The 24,615-nt window shown below is 42.9% G+C and overlaps 1 protein-coding gene across 1 annotated transcript in view; it reads right to left on the minus strand.

Moving 5' to 3' along the window:
- Positions 1-364: 364 nt before the first annotated feature.
- The window catches only part of bsdc1 (BSD domain containing 1), a 62,340-nt gene continuing 38,089 nt past the window's right edge, over positions 365-24,615 (minus strand). Inside the window, exons 9-11 of the mRNA XM_078238353.1 lie at positions 19,153-19,692; positions 13,855-13,958; positions 365-2,256 (exon numbers count right to left, since the gene is read on the minus strand). Coding sequence (XP_078094479.1) covers positions 2,224-2,256; positions 13,855-13,958; positions 19,153-19,692 — 677 coding nt within the window. The 3' untranslated portion in view covers positions 365-2,223. The remainder of the gene's footprint in view (positions 2,257-13,854; positions 13,959-19,152; positions 19,693-24,615) is intronic.

The raw sequence follows: 24,615 nt of genomic DNA on the forward strand, positions 1-24,615 counted from the left end.
TCACTCCACAAACGCATGTTTTACTGACTGATAATTTATAACTAGGCACAAGGGGTGAAGCAGGCAACAGCAAGTCTCTGCTGCAAATATATATGCGAGTTTAAGGCATGCCCACGCTTTGTATCGGACGCCAATGACGTTTCAAAATGGCGATCACCCACACCTGTGCCGACGACCCACTTAATTACTCAGTCGATAAGGTGATCCCCATTTTTGGAGAGATTTCTCATGGCTTTTAAGGCCCACTTATATGCTAATATCTACGGTACCTAAACTGTTCTCTCAGGCATTTTGAAAAAAATCAAAGGATCTGTCCATAGAAAATTACTTACCATAAGTTTTCAATACTCTGCACCAATGTGAAAACAGTAAACGATAGATTTTTATTTCATTTAAAACAAAGAAAAAATTAAATCTTATTTACAGGCAAGCCACTCCAACAGAAAGTGCAGGTACCATAATTTCCATCTGCATCAGTTTAGTCTGGGTTTATTTAGGATATTAGAATCAATACATGATAGAAAGGGGTGAGGGGGTGAGGGGAGATCACACCCCACTAAGTCATCTTTAGAGTTAAGCAGTATTCAATTTGTCACTTCCAGTTGTGGCCAGAAAGGAGAGATCACGCTTTAGTGCTTCAACCCATTGTTACATAATCTGAGAAGTACTGAGTTTCAACCCATGTATTGTGGTTTCTCATGTACCTTCCACTGAAATATCTGCATCTGCAATATTAATATGACTAAAAGTTTATTAAAGAAATAAAAATAAACAGCAAATACTCAGTAGGTTAGGCAACTTGTCAAAATAGCACAAGTCAGTTGACATTTTGGTTAAATATTGAGGAAGTATCCTGTACCTGAAATATCAGCCAGCTTCTCGGTTCTTGTGACAGATGCTGCCTGACCTATTGAGCATCTCCAGTGTTTTTGGTTTTTATTTTAAATTTCCAGAATGCATATTTTGGTTTTAGAATATGTTGTTCTGTTTTACATTTACCTTTTCAGATTGGAAGCATGTTGATAGTCAATGGACAATTCAATCATACGTACAGAAACAATGATACTGATTTCACTTCAGTACTGAAGGCACAAAGCTGTATACAGCACAGATGACCATTAGTGTTATTGGTGCTTTCAATTCACTCAAATATTACAGCTTCCCCAAAGCATCGTGCACTGTTTCATTTTCCGGCTTGCTTAACAGAGCAAGTCCTTACTGTTTAACAGGAAGGTTTGGTCAATGAGTCAACAGATTTCTGAACGATTGTCACACTTGCTTCCTAATCCATTCATGGGCTCAATTCAACAACCCAATTTTTCCCTTTTCCCATTTCTTGCCAACGCCTCCTCCCCTAAACATGAATAAGCGAGCACTTTAGCTGGAAAAACTATAAACTTTAACTGGGTTGGCAGGTTTCTGACGCTTCTGCTACCCTTTTCACCAAAATATGACAAAATCAATGGTCCCCCTTTACAGGTTCCACTGGGGCTTCAATAATCACCATTCACAATTTACAGAGAAACAAATCTGTAGAAATGTATGATTGGTTACAAGCAACTTGAAAGTTTAAAATAAATCCAGTACTCCAAAGATTTAAAATGCCAGATAGCTCAGGCATCAAAATTATATCCCTCTTTTTGGGAACCCTCCAGTTTTAGAAGAGTATTTCCTTCATCACTACTCAGTAAAATGGTGGAATTCAATTTCCAATTAGCATGTTTAGCTGACATTTTGTTTCTTTTAAAAAGTGCTTAAACACTGAAAGCATTAGTCAATTAACTTTGTATAATTTAAGTTTAATAGATGTAAGTGCAAATCTGTAAAAGATCTAAGGGAATTTGAATTACAAAACTAATGGTTTCCCATATCTGAAAGCTAGAAAATGCATATTTAAAATATATATTGCACAACCAATCAGCTGTTAATACGCAAAACCAAAACACCATTAGAAACACTAATAGCAATGTCTCCCACTGAATATAACTTTAGTCTAAACAATGAAATATAACCCATGCTTCTTAGTCCTTTGTAGTTACATGCTAAAAAGCCTGCTATATGATACAATAGCATGCAGTATAAAACATGTTACCCTAGCTTATTGAAGCAATGGCACAGGAAACCTGTATATACACTACAGGCTAGGAATATAAACACAACGCTCATTACATTAGAATGAAATAATTCAAGAAATCAACTGAAGCAGCAATGTCCAATTCCATTTTATTCCCAATCTTCCCAGTCTTCTTCTTCCAGCTGAAACAAAGCAGGGTTTTCAATTAGTCAGACAATAACATTTAACAGATTATATAATTAAGCAGCAAGGATATATTCCACAAATCTCCAAAAAGCTAAGATATTCAAAAGCACCAGTCAGTCTTGTTCACATACTGAAACATTAATAACCTGCACCCACACCTTGGTAACCAGCTGCCAGGTAAAGTGATGTTCTGATCACTTTTAAATGTTCACTATTTTCACAAAATACAGAAACATCAGCAGAATTGGCCAGAAAAAATGTATTCAATTGAAACTTAAAACTCATATCATGAAGATCTAATCCAAAAACATCATAATAAACAAGTGACTAATAGTTAACACTTCAGGATAGGGTGCTCGAATGAAATGGGCCTTATCGTTTGAGTGAGAAAACAAAGCATTTTAAATTACATACATTATATTTGTCCTCTTCTCCCCCCTCCCAATCAGCATGCAATAAATAATAAATTAAAAAATCTCAAAGCTCTTCCTATCGGATAGAGGATTTAGGAGAATTGACTGAAGGCACAGTCATAAATATAAGTTTTCAGTTAGTTGAGAGGAGAGAATAGAAACACAATGAACGGGATGATGGAGGGAGTTTGAAGATGGAGGCAAGAGGGCTGAGAACTCTTGTCAAGTGGCAAGGAATGCATTGAGATAACAGTAAACACAAGAGCCCAGAATCATCGGTACAGGATAGTGGAAGCAGACACAGTGCAGCTCAGCAAAAACAGGGATGTTGGGTGAGAGAAACATGGGAAGCAGCATTTCAGACAAATTTAAGTTTGTGTAAGTTCAAGAGGTTGGCGAAGTCACCTTGAGGCAATGGAAGAATGCAGAAAGGAATTAAATAGTCAGAAAGGCTGGTGATGTTTCAGAGAAGAGAGTATGTTGGCATGGCAACAAATAAGCTGTTGGGGTTTGAAGCTTAGCTCCGAGTTGAGCAGGAGTTTTGAGTTGTTTGGGGTTTATCCCGAGTGAACAGTTAGGAACAGCCACCGCAGTAAAGCATTCAGTGGAGCCAAAAGTAAAGCTTCTAAAAATGGATACAACTGTAGACAATTTGCTTTCTAAATGTCCATCTTTAATGTCAACACTTTTTAACATGGCATGGCATTGTGTGAATATAATAGGCGACTTTGATGTAATCAAGATATTGCCAGAATGGCATCTCCAACACAAAATACTTTACTGTTATCTCTCTTCCCAGCCCCATCACAAGAAATTTACCAATTCCTTCCACAACCTGCATGGTTGTCAGTCTGGCAGACAAGTCAAATGATACCATAATGCAGTCCCTCACTGAACATACCAATGAGGAACAGGAGTAGGCCACTTGACGGGACCCTTCGACCTGCTCCACCATTCAGTATGACAGCTGATCCGAATGTAACCTCAACTCCATGTTCCCGTCTACCCCAATAAGCGTTCACCTCCTTGCTTACCAAAAATCTATCGACCTCTACCTTAAAAATATTCAAAGACTCGAGAGGGAGTGGCACAGTGGAGCGGCGTGGTAGGACAACTTCCCATGTCACAGTAAGAAAACCTCTCTCCCTCTACAGTAACCTAAACACAGTCCCAAGTGAAGATCCTGCTAAGCTGCACAGCCACACAGAAGGTAACACATGAGCCTTGTTCTGTGATAAATAAAGTGTGTGCACAGCTGTGCAAAATAATTTAAAGGGAGTACACACAACTAATTAGCAAAAGGAATATTAGCCAAGATCAAGGCTTGGATTCAAATTAACAGCCATGTTTCCCTCAAAGCTTTCACTTTCAATCCTACTTTGTTTTGACTATGATTCAATAAACCAATCTAAGATTATTTCTACAATGTTCTTTCATAAAAACATAATGTTAACTCAACAATTTGAGTTAAGAAACAGGGAGAGAGTGCAGATAAACACGTAGCTGCAGGGATGGTGTAGGAGGGAGGGTTTCAGTTACATGGATAATTGGAGCACATTCTGGGGAAGGTGGGACCTGTACAAACAGGACGGTTTGCACCTGAACCAGAGGGGCACCAATATCCTGTGAGGGAAATTTGCTACGGCTTTTCCGGGGGGGGGGGGTTTAAACTAATTTGTCAGGGGGATGGGAAAACGAGCTGTAGTCCAGAAGCCAGTGTTGAGTGTAGTGAGGTACTGAGGAGGATATCAAGGTCGCAGGAGTGTACCGGCAGACAGGAAGGTGGGTTGAAGTGTGTCTACTTCAATGCAAGGAGCATCCGGAATAAGGTAGGTGAACCTGGAGCGTGGATTGGTACTTGGGACTACGATGTTGTGGCCATTACGAAGACATGGTTAGAACAGGGACAGGAATGGTTGTTGGAAGTTCCGGGGTATAGATGTTTCAGTAAGAGTAGGGAAAGTGGTAAAAGAGGTGGAATAGCAGCATTGTTAATCAAGGATAGTTTAACGGCTGCAGAAAGGCAGTTCGAGGAGGATCTGCCTACTGAGGTCATATGGGCTGAGGTTAGAAACAGGAAAGGAGCGGTCACGTTGTTAGGAGTTTTCTATAGGCCCCCAAATAGTAATAGAGATGTGGAGGAAGAAATTGCAAAGCAGATTATGGATAGGTGTGGAGGTCGCAGGGTGGTTGTCATGGGTGACTTTAACTTTTCAAATATTGATTGGAACCTTTACAGTGTGTGCAGGAGGGTTTCCTGACACAATATGTGGATAGGCCAACAAGAGGTGGGGCCACATTGGACTTGGTACTGGGTAATGAACAGACCAAGTGTTAGATTTGTTTGTGGGAGAGCACTTTGGAGAGTGACCACAATTCGGTGTCTTTCATTATTGCAATGGAGAGGGATAGGACCATACGGCAAGACAAGGTTTATAATTGGGGGAGGGGTAATTATGATGCGATTAGGCAGGAATTAGGGAGCATAAGATGAGAACAGAAACTGTCAGGGAAAGGCACAAATGAAAAGTGGAACTTTTTCAAGGAACAAATACTGGATGTCCTTGATAGGTATGTCCCTGTCAGGCAGGGAGGAAATGGCCGAGTGAGGGAACCATGGTTCACAAAAAAGAGGTTGAATGTCTTGTCAAGAGGAAAAAGGAAGCATATGTAAAGATGAGAAAACAAGGTTCAATTGGGTCGCTTGAGGGGTACAAGGTAGCAAGGAATGAGCTAAAAAAAAAAAGGGCTTAGGAGAGAGCTAGGAGGGGACATGAGAAGTCCTTAGCGCGTCGGATCAAGGAAAGCCCCAAGGCTTTTTACTCTTGTGAGAAATAAAAGAATGACCAGGGTGAGGTTAGGGCCGGTCAAGGACAGTAGTGGGAACTTGTGCATGGAGTCAGAAGAGATAGGAGAAGCGATGAATGAATACTTTTCTTCAGTGTTCACCAAGGAGAGGGGCCATGTTTTTGAGGATAAGTGAGAGATACAGGCTGATAGGCTGGAGGAGGTAGATGTTCTGAGGGAAGATGTATTAGCAATTTTGAAAAACCTGTGGGTCGATAAGTCCCCTGGGCCAGTTGGGATATATCCTCGGATTCTTTGGGAGGCAAGGGATGAGATTGCAGAGCCTTTGGCTTTGATCTTTGGGTCCTCACTGTCCATGGGGATAGTCATGATGTGGAGATGCCGGCGTTGGACTGGGGTAAACACAGTAAGAAGTCTTACAACATCAGGCTAGAGTCCAACAGGTTTATTTGGTAGCAAAAGCCAATAGTCCCCTAGCCACTAGCTAGTGGCTTTTGCTACCAAATAAACCTGTTGGACTTTAACCTGGTGTTGTTAGACTTCTTACACAGGGATAGTGCCAGAGGACTGGAGGGTGGTGAATGTTGTTCCTCTGTTCAAGAAAGGAAATAGGAATGACCCTGGTAATTATAGGCCGGTTAGTCTGACTTCGGTGGTCGGTAAGTTAATGGAAAAGATCCTGAGGGATAGGATTTATGACCATTTGGAAAGATGCAGCTTAATCTGGGATAGTCAACACGGATTCATGAAGGGTAAGTCTTGCCTCACAAATTTGATTGAATTCTTTGAGGAGGTAACGAAGTGTGTGGATGAAGTTAGAGCAGTTGATGTTGTATACATAGATTTTAGTAACGCATTTGATAAGGTTCCCCATGGTCGGCTCATGAAGAAAGTGAGGAGGTGTGGGATAGAGGGAAATTTAGCCGATATAAAAAATATTCCGGGGTATCAGTGTTTTAGGCGAGACAGAGGAGGGGCTAAAAAAGGTGGGGGAGTAGCGATATTAGTTAAGGAGCATATTACCGCGGTGCAGAGGGTAGACAACTTAGAGGGGTCATGTACTGAGTCGCTGTGGGTGGAACTCAGAAACAGGAAGGGTGCAGTCACTATGCTGGGGGTGTACTACAGACCACCCAACAGCCCACGGGAAGTGGAGGAAAGGATATGTCAGGAGATTCTGGATAGGTGCAGAAAAAATAGGGTTGTTGTAGTGGGGGACTTTAATTTCCCTAGCACAGACTGGAAAGTGCTTAGAGCTGGGGGACCGGACGGGGAGGAATTTGTAAAATGCGTACTGGAAGGTTCTTTGGAACAGTATGTAGATAGCCCGACTAGAGAGGGGGCTATACTGGACCTAGTTCTGGGAAATGAGCCCGGTCAGGTCATCAAAGTTTCGGTAGGGGAACATGTGGCAAATAGTGACCACAACTCTGTTAACTTTAGGATAGTAATGGACAAGGATGAGTGCTGTCCTACGGGCAGGGTGCTAAATTGGGGGAAGGCTGACTATAGCCGGATTAGGCAGGAATTGGTGGATGTTGATTGGGAGAGGATGTTCGAGGGTAAGTCCGCGTCTGGCATGTGGGAGTCTTTTAAGGAACTATTGATAAGGCTGCAGGATAGGCATGTGCCTGTAAAAAGGAAAGATAGGAAAGGTAGGATTCGAGAGCCGTGGATAACCAGGGAAATTGAGGATCTGATTAAAATGAAAAGGGAGGCGTACGTTAAGTCCAGGCAACTGAAAACAGATGGAGCTCTGGAGGAATACAGAGAGAGTAGGAAAGATCTCAAACGGGGAGTTAGAAGGGCAAAAAGAGGGCACGAGATGTTCTTGGCAGGCAGGATTAAGGAGAATCCTAAGGCATTCTATTCATACGTTAGGAACAAAAGAGTTGTCAGGGAGAAAATCGGACCTCTCAGGGACAAAGGAGGGGAATTATGCTTAGAACCCAAGGGAATAGGGGAGATCCTAAATGAATACTTTGCATCGGTATTCACGAAGGAGAGGGGCGTGTTAACCGGGAGTGTCTCGGAGGGAGGTGTTGACCCGTTAGAGAAAATCTCCATTACGAGAGAGGAAGTGTTAGGTTTTTTAGGGAACATTAAAACTGACAAAGCCCCAGGGCCTGATGGCATCTATCCTCGACTGCTCAGGGAGACGAGAGAGGAAATTGCTGGGCCTCTGACGGAAATCTTTGTCGCTTCTTTGGACACGGGTGAGGTCCCTGAGGATTGGAGGATAGCGAATGTGGTCCCGTTGTTTAAGAAGGGTAGCAGGGATAACCCAGGAAATTATAGGCCGGTGAGCTTGACGTCCGTGGTAGGGAAGTTGTTGGAGAGGATTCTTAGAGACAGGATGTATGTGCATTTAGAACGGAACAATCTCATTAGTGACAGACAGCATGGTTTTGTAAGAGGGAGGTCGTGCCTTACAAATTTGGTGGAGTTTTTTGAGGAAGTGACAAAAACGGTTGATGAAGGAAGGGCCGTGGATGTCGTCTATATGGATTTCAGTAAGGCATTTGACAAAGTCCCACATGGCAGGTTGGTTAAGAAGGTTAAGGCTCATGGGATACAAGGAGAAGTGGCTCGATGGGTGGAGAACTGGCTTGGCCATAGGAGACAGAGGGTAGTGGTCGAAGGGTCTTTTTCCGGCTGGAGGTCTGTGACCAGTGGTGTTCCGCAGGGCTCTGTACTGGGACCTCTGCTATTTGTGATATATATAAATGATTTGGAAGAAGGTGTAACTGGTGTAATCAGCAAGTTTGCGGATGACACAAAGATGGCTGGAATTGCGGATAGCGAAGAGCATTGTCGGGCAATACAGCAGGATATTGATAGGCTGGAAAATTGGGCGGAGAGGTGGCAGATGGAATTTAATCCGGATAAATGCGAAGTGATGCATTTTGGAAGAAATAATGTAGGGAGGAGTTATGCAATAAATGGCAGAGTCATCAGGAGTATAGAAACACAGAGGGACCTAGGTGTGCAAGTCCACAAATCCTTGAAGGTGGCAACACAGGTGGAGAAGGTGGTGAAGAAGGCATATGGTATGCTTGCCTTTATAGGACGGGGTATAGAGTATAAAAGCTGGAGTCTGATGATGCAGCTGTATAGAACGCTGGTTAGGCCGCATTTGGAGTACTGCGTCCAGTTCTGGTCGCCGCACTACCAGAAGGACGTGGAGGCATTGGAGAGAGTGCAGAGAAGGTTTACCAGGATGTTGCCTGGTATGGAGGGTCTTAGCTAGGAGGAGAGATTGGGTAGACTGCGGTTGTTCTCCTTGGAAAGACGGAGAATGAGGGGAGATCTAATAGAGGTATACAAGATTATGAAGGGTATAGATAGGGTGAACAGTGGGAAGCTTTTTCCCAGGTGGGAGGTGACGATCACGAGGGGTCACGGGCTCAAGCTGAGAGGGGCGAAGTATAACTCAGACATCAGAGGGATGTTTTTTACACAGAGGGTGGTGGGGGCCTGGAATGCGCTGCCAAGTAGGGTGGTGGAGGCAGGCACGCTGACATCGTTTAAGACTTACCTGGATAGTCACATGAGCAGCCTGGGAATGGAGGGATACAAACGATTGGTCTAGTTGGACCAAGGAGCGGCACAGGCTTGGAGGGCCGAAGGCCTGTTTCCTGTGCTGTACTGTTCTTTGTTCTTTGAAGGGGGGGGAGGTTTAACACAGATATCAGAAGGACATATTTCACACAGAGGGTCGTGGGGGCCTGGAATGTGTTGCCGGGCAAGGTGGTGGAGGCGGACACACTGGGAACGTTTAAGACTTATCTAGACAGCTATATGACCGGAGTGGGAATGGAGGGATACAAAAGAGTGGTCTAGTTTGGACCAGGGAGCGGCGCGGGCTAATTGTTCCTTGTTTCTCGTTTCAAGGCTTCATTCTATGATCATCTTGCTGGTGCCAGTACAGAGCGAGACTGCGGATAGTTGGGAACCTGTCTCGGGGGCAGGGAATTCATATGGTGTTCATGGAAGTGGAAATGACTAGGGTTGGGAAGCATTTTCCGATCAGGGCCATTGTGATCTCCTGGACTCGTTTCGATCGCCTCAGGGGGTCGGAGAGGAATTTCCCAGATTTTTTTTTTCCCCATATTGGCCCTGGGGTTTTTCACTCTGGGTTTTCGCCTCTCCCTGGGGATCACATGGTCTGGAATAGGGGGGTGGGGGTGAGTTAATAGGTTGTAATGAACAAAGCATCGTAGCTGTGAGGGACAGCTCGGTGGATAGGATATTGGTATGTAGATAGGCTGGAAAATTGGGCGGGGATCCTGGATTCAGGATTCAATCCTGGACCGGGGAGCGGCGCGGGCTTGGAGGGCCGAAGGGCCTGTTCCTGTGCTGTATTGTTCTTTGTTCTTTTGTTCTTTGTAACTGGCTATCTCATAGAAGACATTCCTGCCGTTGGTGGTGGTGGATGGAAAATTTTCAGACTGGAGACCAGTTACCAGTGGTGTACCACAAGGATCAGTGCTGGATCCTCTGGTATTTGTGATTTTTATCAATGGCTTGGAGGAGGGGGCTGAAGGGTGGGTCAGTAAATTTGCTGATGACACCAAGATTGGTGGAGTCGTGGATGAGGTGGAGGGCTGTTGTAGGCTGCAAAGAGACATTGGTAGGATGCAGAGCTGGGCCGAAAAATGGCAGATGGAGTTTAACCCTGATAAGTGCGAGATGATTCATTTTGGTAGGACAAATTTGAATGCGGATTACAGGGTCAACAGCAGGGTTCGGAGGAATGTGGAGGAACAGAGAGATCTTGGGGTTCATATCCACAGATCTCTGAAGGTTGCCACTCAAGTGGATAGAGCTGTGAAGAAGGCCTATGGTGTGTTGGCGTTTATTAACAGGGGGTTTGAGTTTAAGAGCTGTGGGGTTATGCTGCAACTGTACAGGACCTTGGTGAGAACACATTTGGAATATTGTGTGCAGTTCTGGTCACCTCACTATAAGAAGGATGTGGAAGCATTGGAGAGAGTGCAAAGGAGATTTACCGGGATGCTGCCTGGTTTGGAGGGTAGGTCTTACGAGGAAAGGTTGAGGGAGCTAGGGCTTTTCTCTTTAGAGCGGAGGAGGATGAGAGGTGACTTAATAGAGGTTTATAAGATGATGAGGGGGATAGATAGAGTGGACGTTCAGAGGCTATTTCCTCAGGTGGATGTAGCTGTTACTAGGGAGCATAACTATAAGGTTCATGGTGGGAAATATAGGAGGGATGTCCGAGGTAGGTTCTTTACTCAGATTGGTTGGGGTGTGGAATGGACTGCCTGCTGCGATAGTGGAGTCGGACACTTTAGGAACTTTCAAGCTGTTATTGGAGCCTAAGATGGGATGTTAGGCACATGGAGCACACCAGAATGATAGGGAGTAGGATAGTTTGATCTTGGTTTCGGACAAAGCTCGGCACAACATCGAGGGCCGAAGGGCCTGTACTGTGCTGTACTGTTCTATGTTCTATGTAATCAATTTCATAAAATTTGAATTTCTATTCATTTTGTTCTGACTAATGTTGGCTACATAATGAGCTATTAGCTATCAATATTCATTACGTGAGCACTGTAGCACCAAGACCATTCAGAAATAATGAAATTCACAAATATTCACATTTATATGCATGAAACATTACTTCAAACTTTTCAAAGTACTTCTTCATGTTCAATATTATCAATTATTTTTAGAAGCACAATGTCAATTTACCAAAGGAGGGGAAAGCAGATCGCAAATCTGCATATTTAAACAGAGCACATTAGAATGTCCAATAAAAAAACACTAGAAAAACTTCCCCTCATGTAATGTGTCACAAATAAAAGTTTATTTATTATCACAAGTAGGCTTACATTAACACTGCAATGAAGTTACTGTAAAAATCCCCTAGTTGCCACACTCCGGCACCTGTTCGGGTATACTGAGGGAGAATTTAGCATGGCCAATGCACCCTAACCAGCACGTCTTTCAGTGGAAGAAAACCAGAGCACCTGGAGAAAACCCACACAGACACAGGGAGAATGTGCAGACTCCACACACACACAGTGACCCAAGCTGGGAATTGAACCCGTGTCCTTGGCGCTGGGAGGCAGTAGTGCTAACCATTGTGCCGCCGTGCCGCCCAATAGGGAAATACCTGTGTTTTCTTAAAATTAGTGAATTTTCTTGTGATCTTGTTCATTGTTAGTCAGTAGAAATCAAATGGAGCAAGAATTAGTCAGGTTCGATCACAGTTAGCCAAGCCACGCAGGCAAAAATGAAAGTTCAGTAATGTTTGTTGTAGCTGACAGAGGTTACAGCAATACCAAGCATCAATAAAAAAGACACTCATCGATTTCAACCTACAGAAGATGGGGCAATATTAGCAACTCAAACGATTTTAATGTGCTGTTTAATTTAGAGGCAACTTTCCTTTCACTGTCAAGGACAAAAGACATTCCATTTGTAGATTGGCCAAAGTTGATTGATCAGGAAATTAGGAGACTTTACTTTCACCGAAAATTAAATTGTACACATTGTCACGGAACTTAAAATTACCTTAGTCTTAAATTCGGGAACTCCAGTTCCCAGCGAACCTTGGGTCTCCCATGCATGTGCAGCCAGGAATTGGCCACACACGTGTAGCTCAGATTATCTTTTAATGTTCTGCAGGCCGAGGACTGGCTTTGCATGGAAGAAAGAGGAAATGGCGCGAAAACGCAGGTATGGGGACCTGAAAGGGAACACCATTGTACAACGAGTGTCCCAGGGAGCAGGACACGGGAGGGAGACAGGGAGAGGTCCCTAAAGGAAATCCCCAGGTAAGGAATAAAGAGCAAGGGATAAAGATCGGGACAGAAATAGGTTCCATTTAGTTAAAAGAAAGGAGCAGAGGCATAGGTTCCAAATTAAAGAAAGAGCTGCAGGGAGCAAACTTCAAGCACAAGAGAAGCCTTGAAGAGCCAAGGCAGCAGCCGAAGGTCGGTGACTCCATGCTGCGGGCTGTTGGAGCAAAGGTACCCCTTTGGAGCAGCGGTGTTCTGCCTGACACAGCCAGAGATCTGAAATGGTACTTGAATGTACTCAGAGATCCAGGGGAAATGAATCTTGGAAGGCAAGATTGGTGAAGTCATTCGAGTAGGAGCAACATTTGGAGTGAATTCCAAGGAGAAATCCTTCAAAGGTGGAGATTGGAAACCCTCATGAGAAAGAGGAAATTTCAGTGAGATTGATAGGCTCACAATGTGACAAATGCCTGAGTGGGCTGTTGAGAAATCCATGGAATTTGGTTTGGTCACATCTGTCATTTATCGTGCAGTGTGATGTGTTCGATCACACCTTGCCTATTGAATCACATGTACCTCAGACTTATATATGACAAATATTGTAAACGGTTTCACCTTTCTGAGCTTGCATAGTAAAGTTTATTTTTGTTTGTTTCAAACCCATGAAATCTTGTGGCTTCATTCACTTAGTAAGAGTCTTGAATCAAAAACTTTATCTACTTTAAAGAAAATGTTATTATTTCTAACTGGATCTCACCCATCCCAATGACTCGGGATGTGGCCAAGGATCATAACAATGTTCATAATTCTAGCATAAGTTAGACGCCCAGATATTGTGATGTTAATCGTTCATTACTATTAGACAGTATCATCCTTAATGGCGCATTTTTGATCATGCGATTGACAACAGTACATTCAAAGGCCATTAAACTATACAAGACTGAGAAATTCTCCTGTATTCTTTAGTTTCAGCAGTATAATTTATTTCATCCACCTGCAACCTTTTATCCCAAAAAGGTTGCCAAAGGACAAAACACAACTGTTCAATCCAACAAAGTTGTTACTTGGTGATGGCAAGAAAAAAGAATGTTGCTATGATTCTAATCAGCCCACAAAGGGTTAAGTATTAATGACATTTGCCTTTTCGCTTCTCTATATCATTTAGATCTGTAAACAGAGTAGCTTAGTCTGTATTCAGTGCATCACATTATTATTCCCTTATATCATGAGGGAACGTGGCAGATATCCCAACTGATGAAGTTACTCATTAAACAGGAGCTGTAGAAACGCAACCAAATAGTGAATAAAGTTATTCATTTTGGGCCAATATGATTAGTCTGTTCAGGAAATTAATTTAGCCAGGAACTCAAGTATCAGGAAAAAGCCCAAAATGTATGAAAGTGACCAGTTTTAAATCGCTATCCTTAAGTCTTCCTTCAATAGCAGAGAGGAAATTTCTCTGAAATTAAATTACAGCTTCCACATTATGACACTGAATGCCAATACAGCCCCAATTCCTTCGACTTGTGTAAAGTAGTTAAACAGCAGTTGCCAGTAACATTAAACACCTCCCAGCGTGTTCAAGCCAATAACCAAAGTACTGTACCTGTTCCGATATGTCCACCCGAGACAATGCTAACTGGACCTCTTCTTCGGTCATATCCAGATCAAAATCTTTTTCCCAGTCCTCACTGATGTCCGTGCTAGACCCTGAAATAAGTGGCAACTTATTAAAATGAAACTAATTAGAATGAAAGTGGTCAAAAACATGAAACTCAAGTTGCTATTAAATGGTCAGGTGACAGGCAATTGGAAAAGTTCTAAGAGCCCCAGGCTCTTTGCCAGATTATTTTCTGAGTGACATATTAGCATTTAGTAATCAGTTGAACAATCCTAATGGACAGAATTGCTATTCTCTGTACCAAACTTCATCCTTTTTCTCCTGATCGTGCAGATTCCTGGCTGGGTTGTTTTTCCACAGGCATCAGCAACATTTCAATACCTCATGTGGCATCACTTGGACAGGGAGTGCAACACACACTCTGACCACAGGGCAGCTTGGGACTGAGTCTGACCAGTTCTCCTCAAATATGCACACCCCCAAAGGGGAAAAGCAATTATCTATTTTGGGAACACAGGCCAATTTCCCTAGGGAAGTGTGAAAGCCAACTCTTGCACTCTTGTCAGCTCCTCAGCTGGGTTAAGCTGAAAACAGACTAACAAGAAACCGAGGTAGAGAATTCTAAAGATTCACAACTCGATGAAGTAATTTATCCTCACATCAATCCTAAACGATCAGCCCCTTATCCTGAGCCGGTGTCCCTGTGTTTTACATTCCTTAACCAGAGGTAACAATCTCACAATGTCCACCCTATCAAACTTCTGAAATGCAGAACTTTCTGCATTTCAGAATTTTGTAGGTTTCAATGAAATAACCTCTCCTTCTAAACTGCCGGGAATCTGAGCCCAATTTACTCAACCTCTCAATATAGGTCAATCCCCTTATTCCAGGGCCAATTTAATGAACCTTCGCTGTACCGCCTCTAATGCAAGAATAGCCTGAAATGTGGAGATCTAAACTTCACACCATATTCCAGATGTGGGCTCACCAAAACTCTAAAATTATAGCAAGACTTCTTTGTTCCTGTATTCCAATCCACTTGCAATAAAGGCCTTGCTAATTGCCTGCTGCATCTGCAAACTAACTTTCTGCATTTCTGGTACAATCACACCCAGGTTTGGCCTCAGTTGGAGCATGGTATCCAGTTCTGGGCACCACATTTTAGGAAAGATGTAACGGTGTTGGAAAGAATGCAGAAAAGATTCATGAGAATCATTGTAAATTGGAGAAGTTAGGGCTGTCGTCCTTGGAGAATAGAAGTTGAGAGGAGATTAGGCAAAATTAGAAGGCAGACAAAGTGAAGGAAAAGAATAGGATAAATCAATAGGGTCAGAATGATGTTAAAAAGATAAAGTTAAGGACACCCTACATGACTGCATGCAGTATTTGCGATGTGGAGATGCCAGCGTTGGACTGGGGTAAACACAGTAAGGAGTCTAACAACACCAGGTTAAAGTCCAGCAGGTTTATTTGGTAGCAATAAAGGCCAAATAAACCTGTTGGACTTTAACCTGGTGTTGTTAGACTCCTTACTGTGCAGTATTTGCAACAAGGTAGATGATTTGAAGGGACAAATAGAGGGAAGTAGCGATGATTTAATTGCCATTACAAAGGCGTGGTTACAGGGCGACCAAGATTGAGACATTATCAGTTTGAGGGGAGCTAAGAATTAGCAAGGGACAGAAAACATTACTGGGAGTTGTTTATAAGCCACCACACTAGTGGCAAAGTTGGACACAACACAAATTAGAGCTTCATGTAACATGGATAATGCAGCAATAATGGACGCCTTCAATTTAAATATAGACTGCTGAGGATGAATTCCTGGAGTGCGTACGAGATGGGTTTCTGGAGCAGTATGTTGAAGAACCAATTGGAGATCGGCCTACTTTAGATTTAGTTTGAGAAAGAACTAATTAATGACCTTGCTGTAAAGGAGCCTTTCGGAAATAGTGACCATACATTAAGTTGGAAAGTGATAATAGTTCACTCTGAAACTAGCATCTTAAATCGAGCAAAGGACTCTATGAAGATATGAGGAGCAGCTGGCTGAAGTGGATCGGGAAAATACACAAAAGAATTTGACAGCAAATAGGCAATGGCTGGTATTTAAGTAAGTATTACACGGTCTGAAGATTGGGAGCAATTTAGAATCCTGCAAAGGAGGACCAAGAATTGATAAAGAAAGGGAAAAGAGATTATGAATGCAAGCTAGTGAGAAACATAAAGGCAGATTGTAAAATCTTCTTTAGGTATGTGAAAATAAAAAAAATGTAAAGACAAATGTGGATCCATTACAGACAGAAACAGGAGAATTTATAATGGACAATAGGGAAATGGTGGAGAAACTAAACAAGAATGGTCTAGTTTGGACCAGGGAGCGGCACGGGCTTGGAGGGCCGAAGGGCCTGTTCCTGTGCTGTATTGTTCTTTGTAATTACTTTGTGCCTGTCTTTAGGGAGGAAGGTACAGAAAATACTAGGATACTAGTAGGCTAGGCAAGGACTTATGAAAATGAAGAACTGGAAGAAATTTGTATTAATAAAAACCTAGTACTCAAAAAAATGGATTGAAGGTGCTGGGGGCCACATCTGCTCACAATCGATATAAATGATTGGGATGTGGGGAGCAAATAAAATATTTAAAAATTTGATGGAACAGAACTAGGTGGGAAAGTAAATTTGAGGGGGATGAAAGGAGGCTTCAAGACGGGCGGCACGGTAGCACAGTGGTTAGCACTGCTGCTTCACAGCTCCAGGGTCCCGGGTTCGATTCCTGGGCTTGGGTCACTGTCTGTGTGGAGTTTGCACATTCTCCTCGTGTCTGCGTGGGTTTCCTCCGGGTGCTCCGGTTTCCTCCCACAGTCCAAAGATGTGCGGGTTAGGTTGATTGGCCAGGTTAAAAATTGCCCCCGAGTGTCCTGAGATGCGTAAGTTAGAGGGATTAGTGGGTAAAATATGTCGGGATATGGGGCTAGGGCCTGGGTGGGATTGTGGTCGGTGCAGACTCGATGGGCCGAATGGCCTCTTTCTGCACTGTAGGGTTCTATGATTCTATGATTCTATGACTTGAACAGACTAAGTAAATGGGCAAGAGCATGGCAGATGGCATATAATGTGAATAAGTGTGAAGTTACTCACTTTGATAGAAAAAGCAGAAATGCAGAGTATTTCTTAAATGATGAGTGGTTAGAAGTGATGTCCAAAAGGACCTGAGTCACTGAAAGCAAACATGCAGATGCAGCAATCAATTAGGAAGGCAGATGGTATGTTCCCCTTCATTGCAAAGGAATTTGAGTACAGAAGTAAATATGGCTTGCTGCAATTGCACAGAGCCTTGGTGAGGCCTCACCTGGAGTACTGTGCACAGTTATAGTCTCTTTCACTGAGGAAAGATATCCTTGCCACAGAGGGAGTGCAGCAGAGGTTCACCAGACTAATCCCTGGGATGTTGGGATTGTCCTATGAGGAGAGATTCAGAAACCTGGGCCTGTAGTCTTTAGATTTCTATTGAATGAGAGGTGAGTCATAGAGGTTTACAGCATGGAAACAGGCCCTTCGGCCCAGCTTGTCCACGCCTCCCCTTTTATTTAAACCATTAAGCTAGTCCCAATTGCCCACATTTGGCCCATATCCCACTATGCCCATCTTACCCATGTAACTGTCTAAACGTTTTTAAAAGACAAAATTGTACCCGCCTCTACTATTACCTCTGGCAGATTGTTCCAGACACTCATCACCCTGTGTGAGAAAAACTTGCCCCCTGGACCCTTTTGTATCTCTCCCCTCTCACCTTAATCCTACGCCCTCTAGTTTTAGACTCTCCTACCTTTGGGAAAAGATATTGACTATCTTTGATTTGATTTATTATTGTCACATGTATTAACATACAGTGAAAAGTATTGTTTCTTGCGCACTATAGACAAAGCTTAGTGTACGTAGAGAAGGAAAGTAGAGAGTGCAGAATGTAGTGTTACAGTCATAGCTTGGATGTAGAGAAAGATCAACTTAATGCAAGGTAAGTCCATTCAGAAGTCTGACAGCAGCAGGGAAGAAACTGTTCTTCAGACAGTTGGTACATGACCTCAGACTTTTGTATCTAGCTGATCCAAGCCCCTCATTATTTTATAGACCTCTATAAGATCACCCCTAAGCGTCCTACGCTCCAGAGGAAAAATGTCCCAGTCTATCCAGCCTCTCCTTATAACTCAAACCATCAAGTCCCGCTCACTGAAATTAAAAGTCTTTTTACAGGGTGTGACATTGTAGATGTAGATAGAATGTTCCCCTTGGTTGTTGAGTCTTGAACAAGGGGACACATTCTCAGAATAAGAGGTCAGCCATTTAAGAGTGAGATGAGGAGAAATTTCTTCACTCAGTGTGATAAATCTTTGGAATTCTCTGCCCTAGAGGGGTGCACAAACTCAATCATTCAGCATGTTCAAGATAGAGATCGATAGGTGCTATTAACATCAAGGGATATGGAGATAGCATGTGAAAATGGCATTGAGGTAGAAGATCAACCATGATCCAACTGAATGGTGGAGCAGGCTCAATGGGCTTAATGGTCTATTCCTGCTCTTACGTTATGATTTGATAGAATTATTCAAAATCATGAAGATTCTGGACAGGGTAGTCAGGGAGAAACTATCCCCATTCATGAAAGGATCGAGAACAAGACGACACAGATTTAAAGTAATTGGCAAAAGAAGCAAAAACGACATGAAAAACAACTTTTTCATGCAGCGAGTGATTAAGGCCTGGAATTCAATGCCCGAGAGTGTGATGGAGGCAGGTTGACTCAAAGCATTCCAAAGGAATATAGACAATTATCTGAAAATGAACAATATCTGGGGTCACAGGGTAAGGTGGGAATGGCATCAAGTGAATTGCTGATCCAGAGAGCTGGAGACATTTACTGTAGTTGGAAACAAGTTAACACAATTCAACAAAATTAGAAAGGGGCTGCTTTTGTTGCACCGAATCTTTCCTCAGTTTCAGTGAGAGGGGAATCCATTAATGAACTATCCAAGATCACCCTGCTCTTGGTCACTTGTGTTACGATTGTTCAAAGCCTCAAAAGTTTTTTCCTGTTGATTATTTTCCATTCCAAATGTCCCTATCACTTTTGATAATCTCTCAGATGCTTTAGTTAAAAATCACATTGACAAATTTCACTTTTTAAATATGCCTATATGTTCTTTAGGTTACCATTTTAAGACGAGCATGGATTAGTTTCCATTATTCCCCCTTTACACATATCCTCCATTGTAGCAATAATCACCTTTCTTTCCATTATTGGAGGGTGTAGATTTCCCACTGTCTGAGTTGAGTTCATAAACTCTCAAATCAATTGGTCCATCGTCTTTTGCAGTGTCCAGTTTGCCCGTGTTCTTTGCCTCAATCATTACGCCAGCGGGTACTGCAGTAAACTCCTTCGTTTTTTGATCTTTTGGTGATTCATTTGCTTCTTTGTCTGGGATTGAAAGCCTGTCCTTAGACTTGAGCTTCAATTCCTGTTCTACCACCAGCTCCACACTGGTTTCTACCACATTCCCTGCAATTTCTTTCACCGTCTCCTCAGACCTAGATGTCTCACTGGAAGTGGAGATCTGATTTCTCAATTGGAGTTCTGTGGGGGTGCTGACAGTGTTTATAGATTGGCATTCCATTGGCATTTGCGTAATGTCATCAATATTCTGGTTCTGAAGTTCAATTGAATGCTCCAGCCTGGAGCATGCAACTAGAGATTGCACTGGTGACGATGGACTTTGTGACAAATGGCGGAAGTCCGGGTTGACAGGTGAAGCCCCGACGAATTCATCTGCAAGAGGACAAACATTGCATCGATTTTTTTTTGCACTGTATGCAGTTAATTCTTCATGTTGAAAATTCTAAAGATCTAAATACTCTAGAATCATATAGCTACACTGCCATGATCAGAGGAAGAAATCAAGGATAATCAAGAAAATGCCACTTTGTGTTTTGAAAAGCATTTAAAATCATCATTATAAAGCTTGCTGTTTAAGGAATTTCTTATTTACACACTTTTGCAAACAATTTGACTTAAATTTGAAATATTGGCTGATACAAATGCAAAATACTATGGATGCTGGAAATCTGAAATAAAAATAGAAAATGATGGGAATATTCAGCAGATGTGGCAGCGTCTGTGGAGAGAGAAACAGAGTTAGCATTTAAGTCAACGATCTTTCATCAGAAGGGTGTTTAGCAACCTTAAGTGTGAACTGTTACTCTCAACAGATACTGCCTGATCTGTTCAGTATCTCCAGCACTTTCTTTTAATTTCATGTTTGACTAGTCTATTCCAGAGCATTTCAGAAATGCTGAATAATTTTTGATCATTAAATACCAGAGACGTATTCTAATGTTCCGGTTTTGCCAAGTTTCAAATTGGACGTCAGCAAAACTGGAACAGGAGATAGGTGGAATTATTGATCACTTGCTGGAAAATTTCAGTCAATGTGACACTGCTTCCCTGTGCACATATTTCACATTTCTTGTAAATTGAGAGAGGTGGATACTCAGCGAGACCCTGGAGTCCTCGTGCATCAGTCTCTGAAAGTAAGTGCGCAGGTACAGCAGGCAGTAAAGAAAGCAATGTTGGCCTTCATAGCAAGAGGATTTGAGTATAGGGATAGGGATATTTTGCTGCAATTGTATAGGGTGTTGATGATGCCACACCTGAAGTATTGTGTGCAGTTTTGATCTTAACTGAGGAAGGATGTCCTTGCGATAGAGGGAGTACAGCGAAGGTTTACCAGGCTGATTCCTGGGATAGCAGGTCTGTCAGATGAGGAGAGACTAAATCAGTTAGGATTATATTCACTGGAGTTTAGGAGAGCGAGAGGGGATCTCATAGAAACTTATAAAATTGTAACAGGGTTAGACAGGGTAGGTTCAGAAAAAATATTCCCAATGTGGGGGAGTCCAGAACTAGGGATGTTAAGGGGTAAACCTTTTAAAACTGAGGGGAGGAGAAATTTCTTCACCCAGAGGGTGGTGATTGCATGGAATTCACTACCACAGAATGTAGTTGAGGCCAAAAAGTTGTGTGATTTCAAGAAGGAATTAAATATCACTCTTGGGACTAAAGGGATCAAGGGATATGAGGGGAAGGGGGGGGGAGATCAGGATATTGAATTCAATGATCAGCCATGATCAAAATGAATGGTGGAGCAGGCCCGAAAGGCCTAATCCTGCTTCTAGTTTCTATGTTCCACTATGGATTTTATTAAGATTGATCACCAGTACAATTACTTTGTACCTCCATGGTTTCTTGATTTAGTTGGGGTTTGCTTCTTTTTGAATGCTGTTTAGCTTTTGTATTTTTCACCCATGTTACTGGGCTAATGCTCTGGGGGGCACTGTTTCAAATCCCACCACGACAGCGAGTAGAATTTAACTTCAATTAATAAATCTTGAATATAAAGCTAGCCTCAGTTAATGATGCCATGAAACTACCATTGGTTGTTATCAAAACCTACCTGGTTCATCATTGTCCCTTAGGAAAGGAAATCTGCAGTCATTACCGGGGTCTGGCCTACATGTGACTCCAGACCTACAGCAATGTGGTTTACTCTTAATTGTCCTCTGAAATGGTCTAGCAAACCACTCAGTTCAAGGGCAATTAGCAATGGACAACAAATGCTGGCTATGTCAGTGATGCCCACACTCCATGAAAGAATAAAAAGACCAAGGAAAATAATATGATGTGTAATATTACAAGAAATAATATCTTACAAATTATTCCTGCACAGTGAGAGCATAAAACCACAAGATATAGGAGCAGAAACCGGCCATTCTGCCCATCGAATCTGCTCTGCCATTCGATCATGGCTGATACGTTTCTTAACCCCATTCTCCCACCTTTTCCCCATAACCTTTGATCCCCTTACCAATCAAGAACCTGTCCATCGCTGTCTTAAATACACTCAATGACCCAGCCTCCACAGCCTTCTGTAACAATAAATCCCGCAGATTCATCGCCCTCTGGCTGAAGAAATTCCTCCTCATCTCGGTTCTAAAGGATTGTCTCCCCTACTAATGGAAACACCTTCTCCGCATCCACTCTATCCAGGCCTTTTAGCATTCTGTAAGTTTCAATGAGAACCCCCTTCATCTTCTAAGCTCCATCAAATACAGACCCAGAGTCCTCAAATGCTCCTCATACGTCAAGCTTTCATTCTCGTGAACCTCCTCTAGACCCTCTCCAAGACCAGCTCATCCTTCCTCAGATAAGGGGCCCAAAATTGCTCACAATATTCCCAATTTGGTATAGCCTCAGCAGTACATCCCTGCTTTTGTATTTTAGTTCTACTGAAGTGAATTGCATTTACCTTCCTAACTACCAAGTCAGCCTTAAGAGAATCCTGCACTACAGGGCTGGAGTGTGGCAACTAGGGGATTTTCACAGTAACTTCACTGCAGTGTTAATGCAAGCCTACTTGTGCTAATAAATAAACAAACTTTATAAACTAGGACTCCCAAGTCCCTTTGCACTTCCGATTTCTGAATTATCTCCCCATCATCAGGGGCTTTTAATAGATTTGGGTGAAATTCCACTGTCACTGTCTCCGAGCCACAGCTTTTCAATTATCACCATGTTTGTAGTGCTAAGCTGGTTTTCAATCTGATTAGTTAATATTTCCTTCAGAAATAAACTGACAAAAATATAGGAATGGGTCTGAATTTACAATTACAATGTCTATGCTGCTGGGGTTGAGAAAGACGTGCGTGGTGCCCATCCCCAATTACCCTTCAAAAGGTGGCATTAGAGTTAATATATACAGCTTAGGCTATGGGCCCTGACAACATTCTAGTTGTCACACTAACGGCTCGTACATCAGAATTGCCTAAACCCCTAGCCAAACAGTTCCAGTACAGTTACACTGGATCTACCTGACAATGTGGAAGATTGCCCAGTTATGTCCTGTCCACAAAGAGCAGGACAAATCCAATCACCAATACCACCCCATTGATCTGTTCCTCATCTTCAGCAAAGTCAAGGAACATGTCAGCGACGGTGCTATCAAGCTGGTCACCGATCCTCAATCTGGCTTCCTCCATAACCACTCAACTCCAGACCTCATTGTAGCTTTCGCCCAGCGACAAATCAACTGATGATCAGCCACGATCATAACGAATGGTGGAGTAGGCTCAAAGGACTGAATGACCTATTCCTGTTCCTAGTTTCCAAATGAGCAGAATATCAGAGCTAGGGTTCATGTGCTCTTGATACCAAGGCAGCAGCATCATGGAGCCTGAACTAAATTGAGTCACCTGGAATTGGGGGAAAACTTTCCAAAGGTTGGAGTCATACCTAGTACAAAGAAACAAGCTGTAGCCAATCATCTCAGCCCCAGAACATCACTGAAGGAGTTACTCGGGGTTGTGTCCTCAGTTCAACCATCTTTAGCTGCTTCAAAAATCTTTCCTCTAATCTAGGGTTAAAAGTGGAAGTGTTCATTGGTGATTGCAGTGTTCAGCACCATTCACACTCCTCAGATATGAAGCACTCAGTGCCCGCATGCAGCAAGGCTTGGATAACATTCAGGCTTGGGTAGATAAGTGACAAGTAAAGTTTGTTTATTTATTCGTCACAAATAGGCTTACATTAACACTGCAATGAAGTTACTGTGAAAATCCCCTAATATTTACGCCACACAACTGCCAGCCAATTACCATCTCCCTTTGACAACTAACAGCATTATCATTGCTAAATCTCTCACAACATTGACTAGAAATGGAACTGGGCCAACCATATAAATACTCCAGTTACGAGGGCAGGTTGGAGGCTCACCGCCCGACTTCCCAAAGCCTGTCCATCATTTACAAGTTCGGAATGTGATGAAATCGTCTCCACTTGCTTGGATGAGCACAGCTCCAGCAACAGTCAGGAAGCTGGAAACTACCCGGGACAAAGCAGCCCATCCACCACTTTAAATATTCACACCCTCACCCCTGGAGTGTCGACATTATCTACCGCAACAACTCACCAAGGCTCCTTTGACAGCACTTTCCCAACCCACAACCTCTACAACCTGGAAAAACAAAGGCAGCCTACAGATAGGAGCATCATCACCTGTAAGTACCCCGACAAGTTCACCGTTCCTTTACTGTCGCTCGGTCAAACTCCTGAAACTCCCTTCCTGACAGCACTGTAGGTGTACCTACACCAGTTAGACTGCAGCAGTTCAAGAGAAAGCCCACCACCACCTTCTCAAGGGCAATTAGGGATGGGTAAGAAATGCTGGCCTTGCCAGTGACATCCATACCGCGCAAATGAATAAAATAGCCAGTGGTTAAGAAAGCGTATGGTGTGCTGGCCTTTATCAATCGAGGGATTGAGTTTAGGAGTGCGGGGATAATGATGCAGCTATGTAAGACCCTCGTCAGACCCCACTTGGAGTACTGTGCTCAGTTCTGGTCGCCTCATTACAGGAAGGATGTGGAAAAGATTGAAAGGGTGCAGAGGAGATTTACAAGGATGTTGCCTGGATTGAGTGGCATGCCTTATGAGGATAGGCTGAGGGAGCTCGGTCTTTTCTCCTTGGAGAGACGTAGGATGAGACGAGACCTAATAGAGGAATATAAGATGTTGAGAGGCATAGATCGGGTGGACTCTCAGAGGCTTTTTCCCAGGGTGGAAATGGCTGCTACGAGAGGACACAGGTTTAAGGTGCTGGGGGGTAGGTACAGGGGAAATGTTAGGGGGAAGTTTTTC

This window comes from Mustelus asterias, chromosome 21 (genome assembly GCF_964213995.1).
Source record: "Mustelus asterias chromosome 21, sMusAst1.hap1.1, whole genome shotgun sequence".
Classification (NCBI taxonomy): domain Eukaryota; kingdom Metazoa; phylum Chordata; class Chondrichthyes; order Carcharhiniformes; family Triakidae; genus Mustelus; species Mustelus asterias.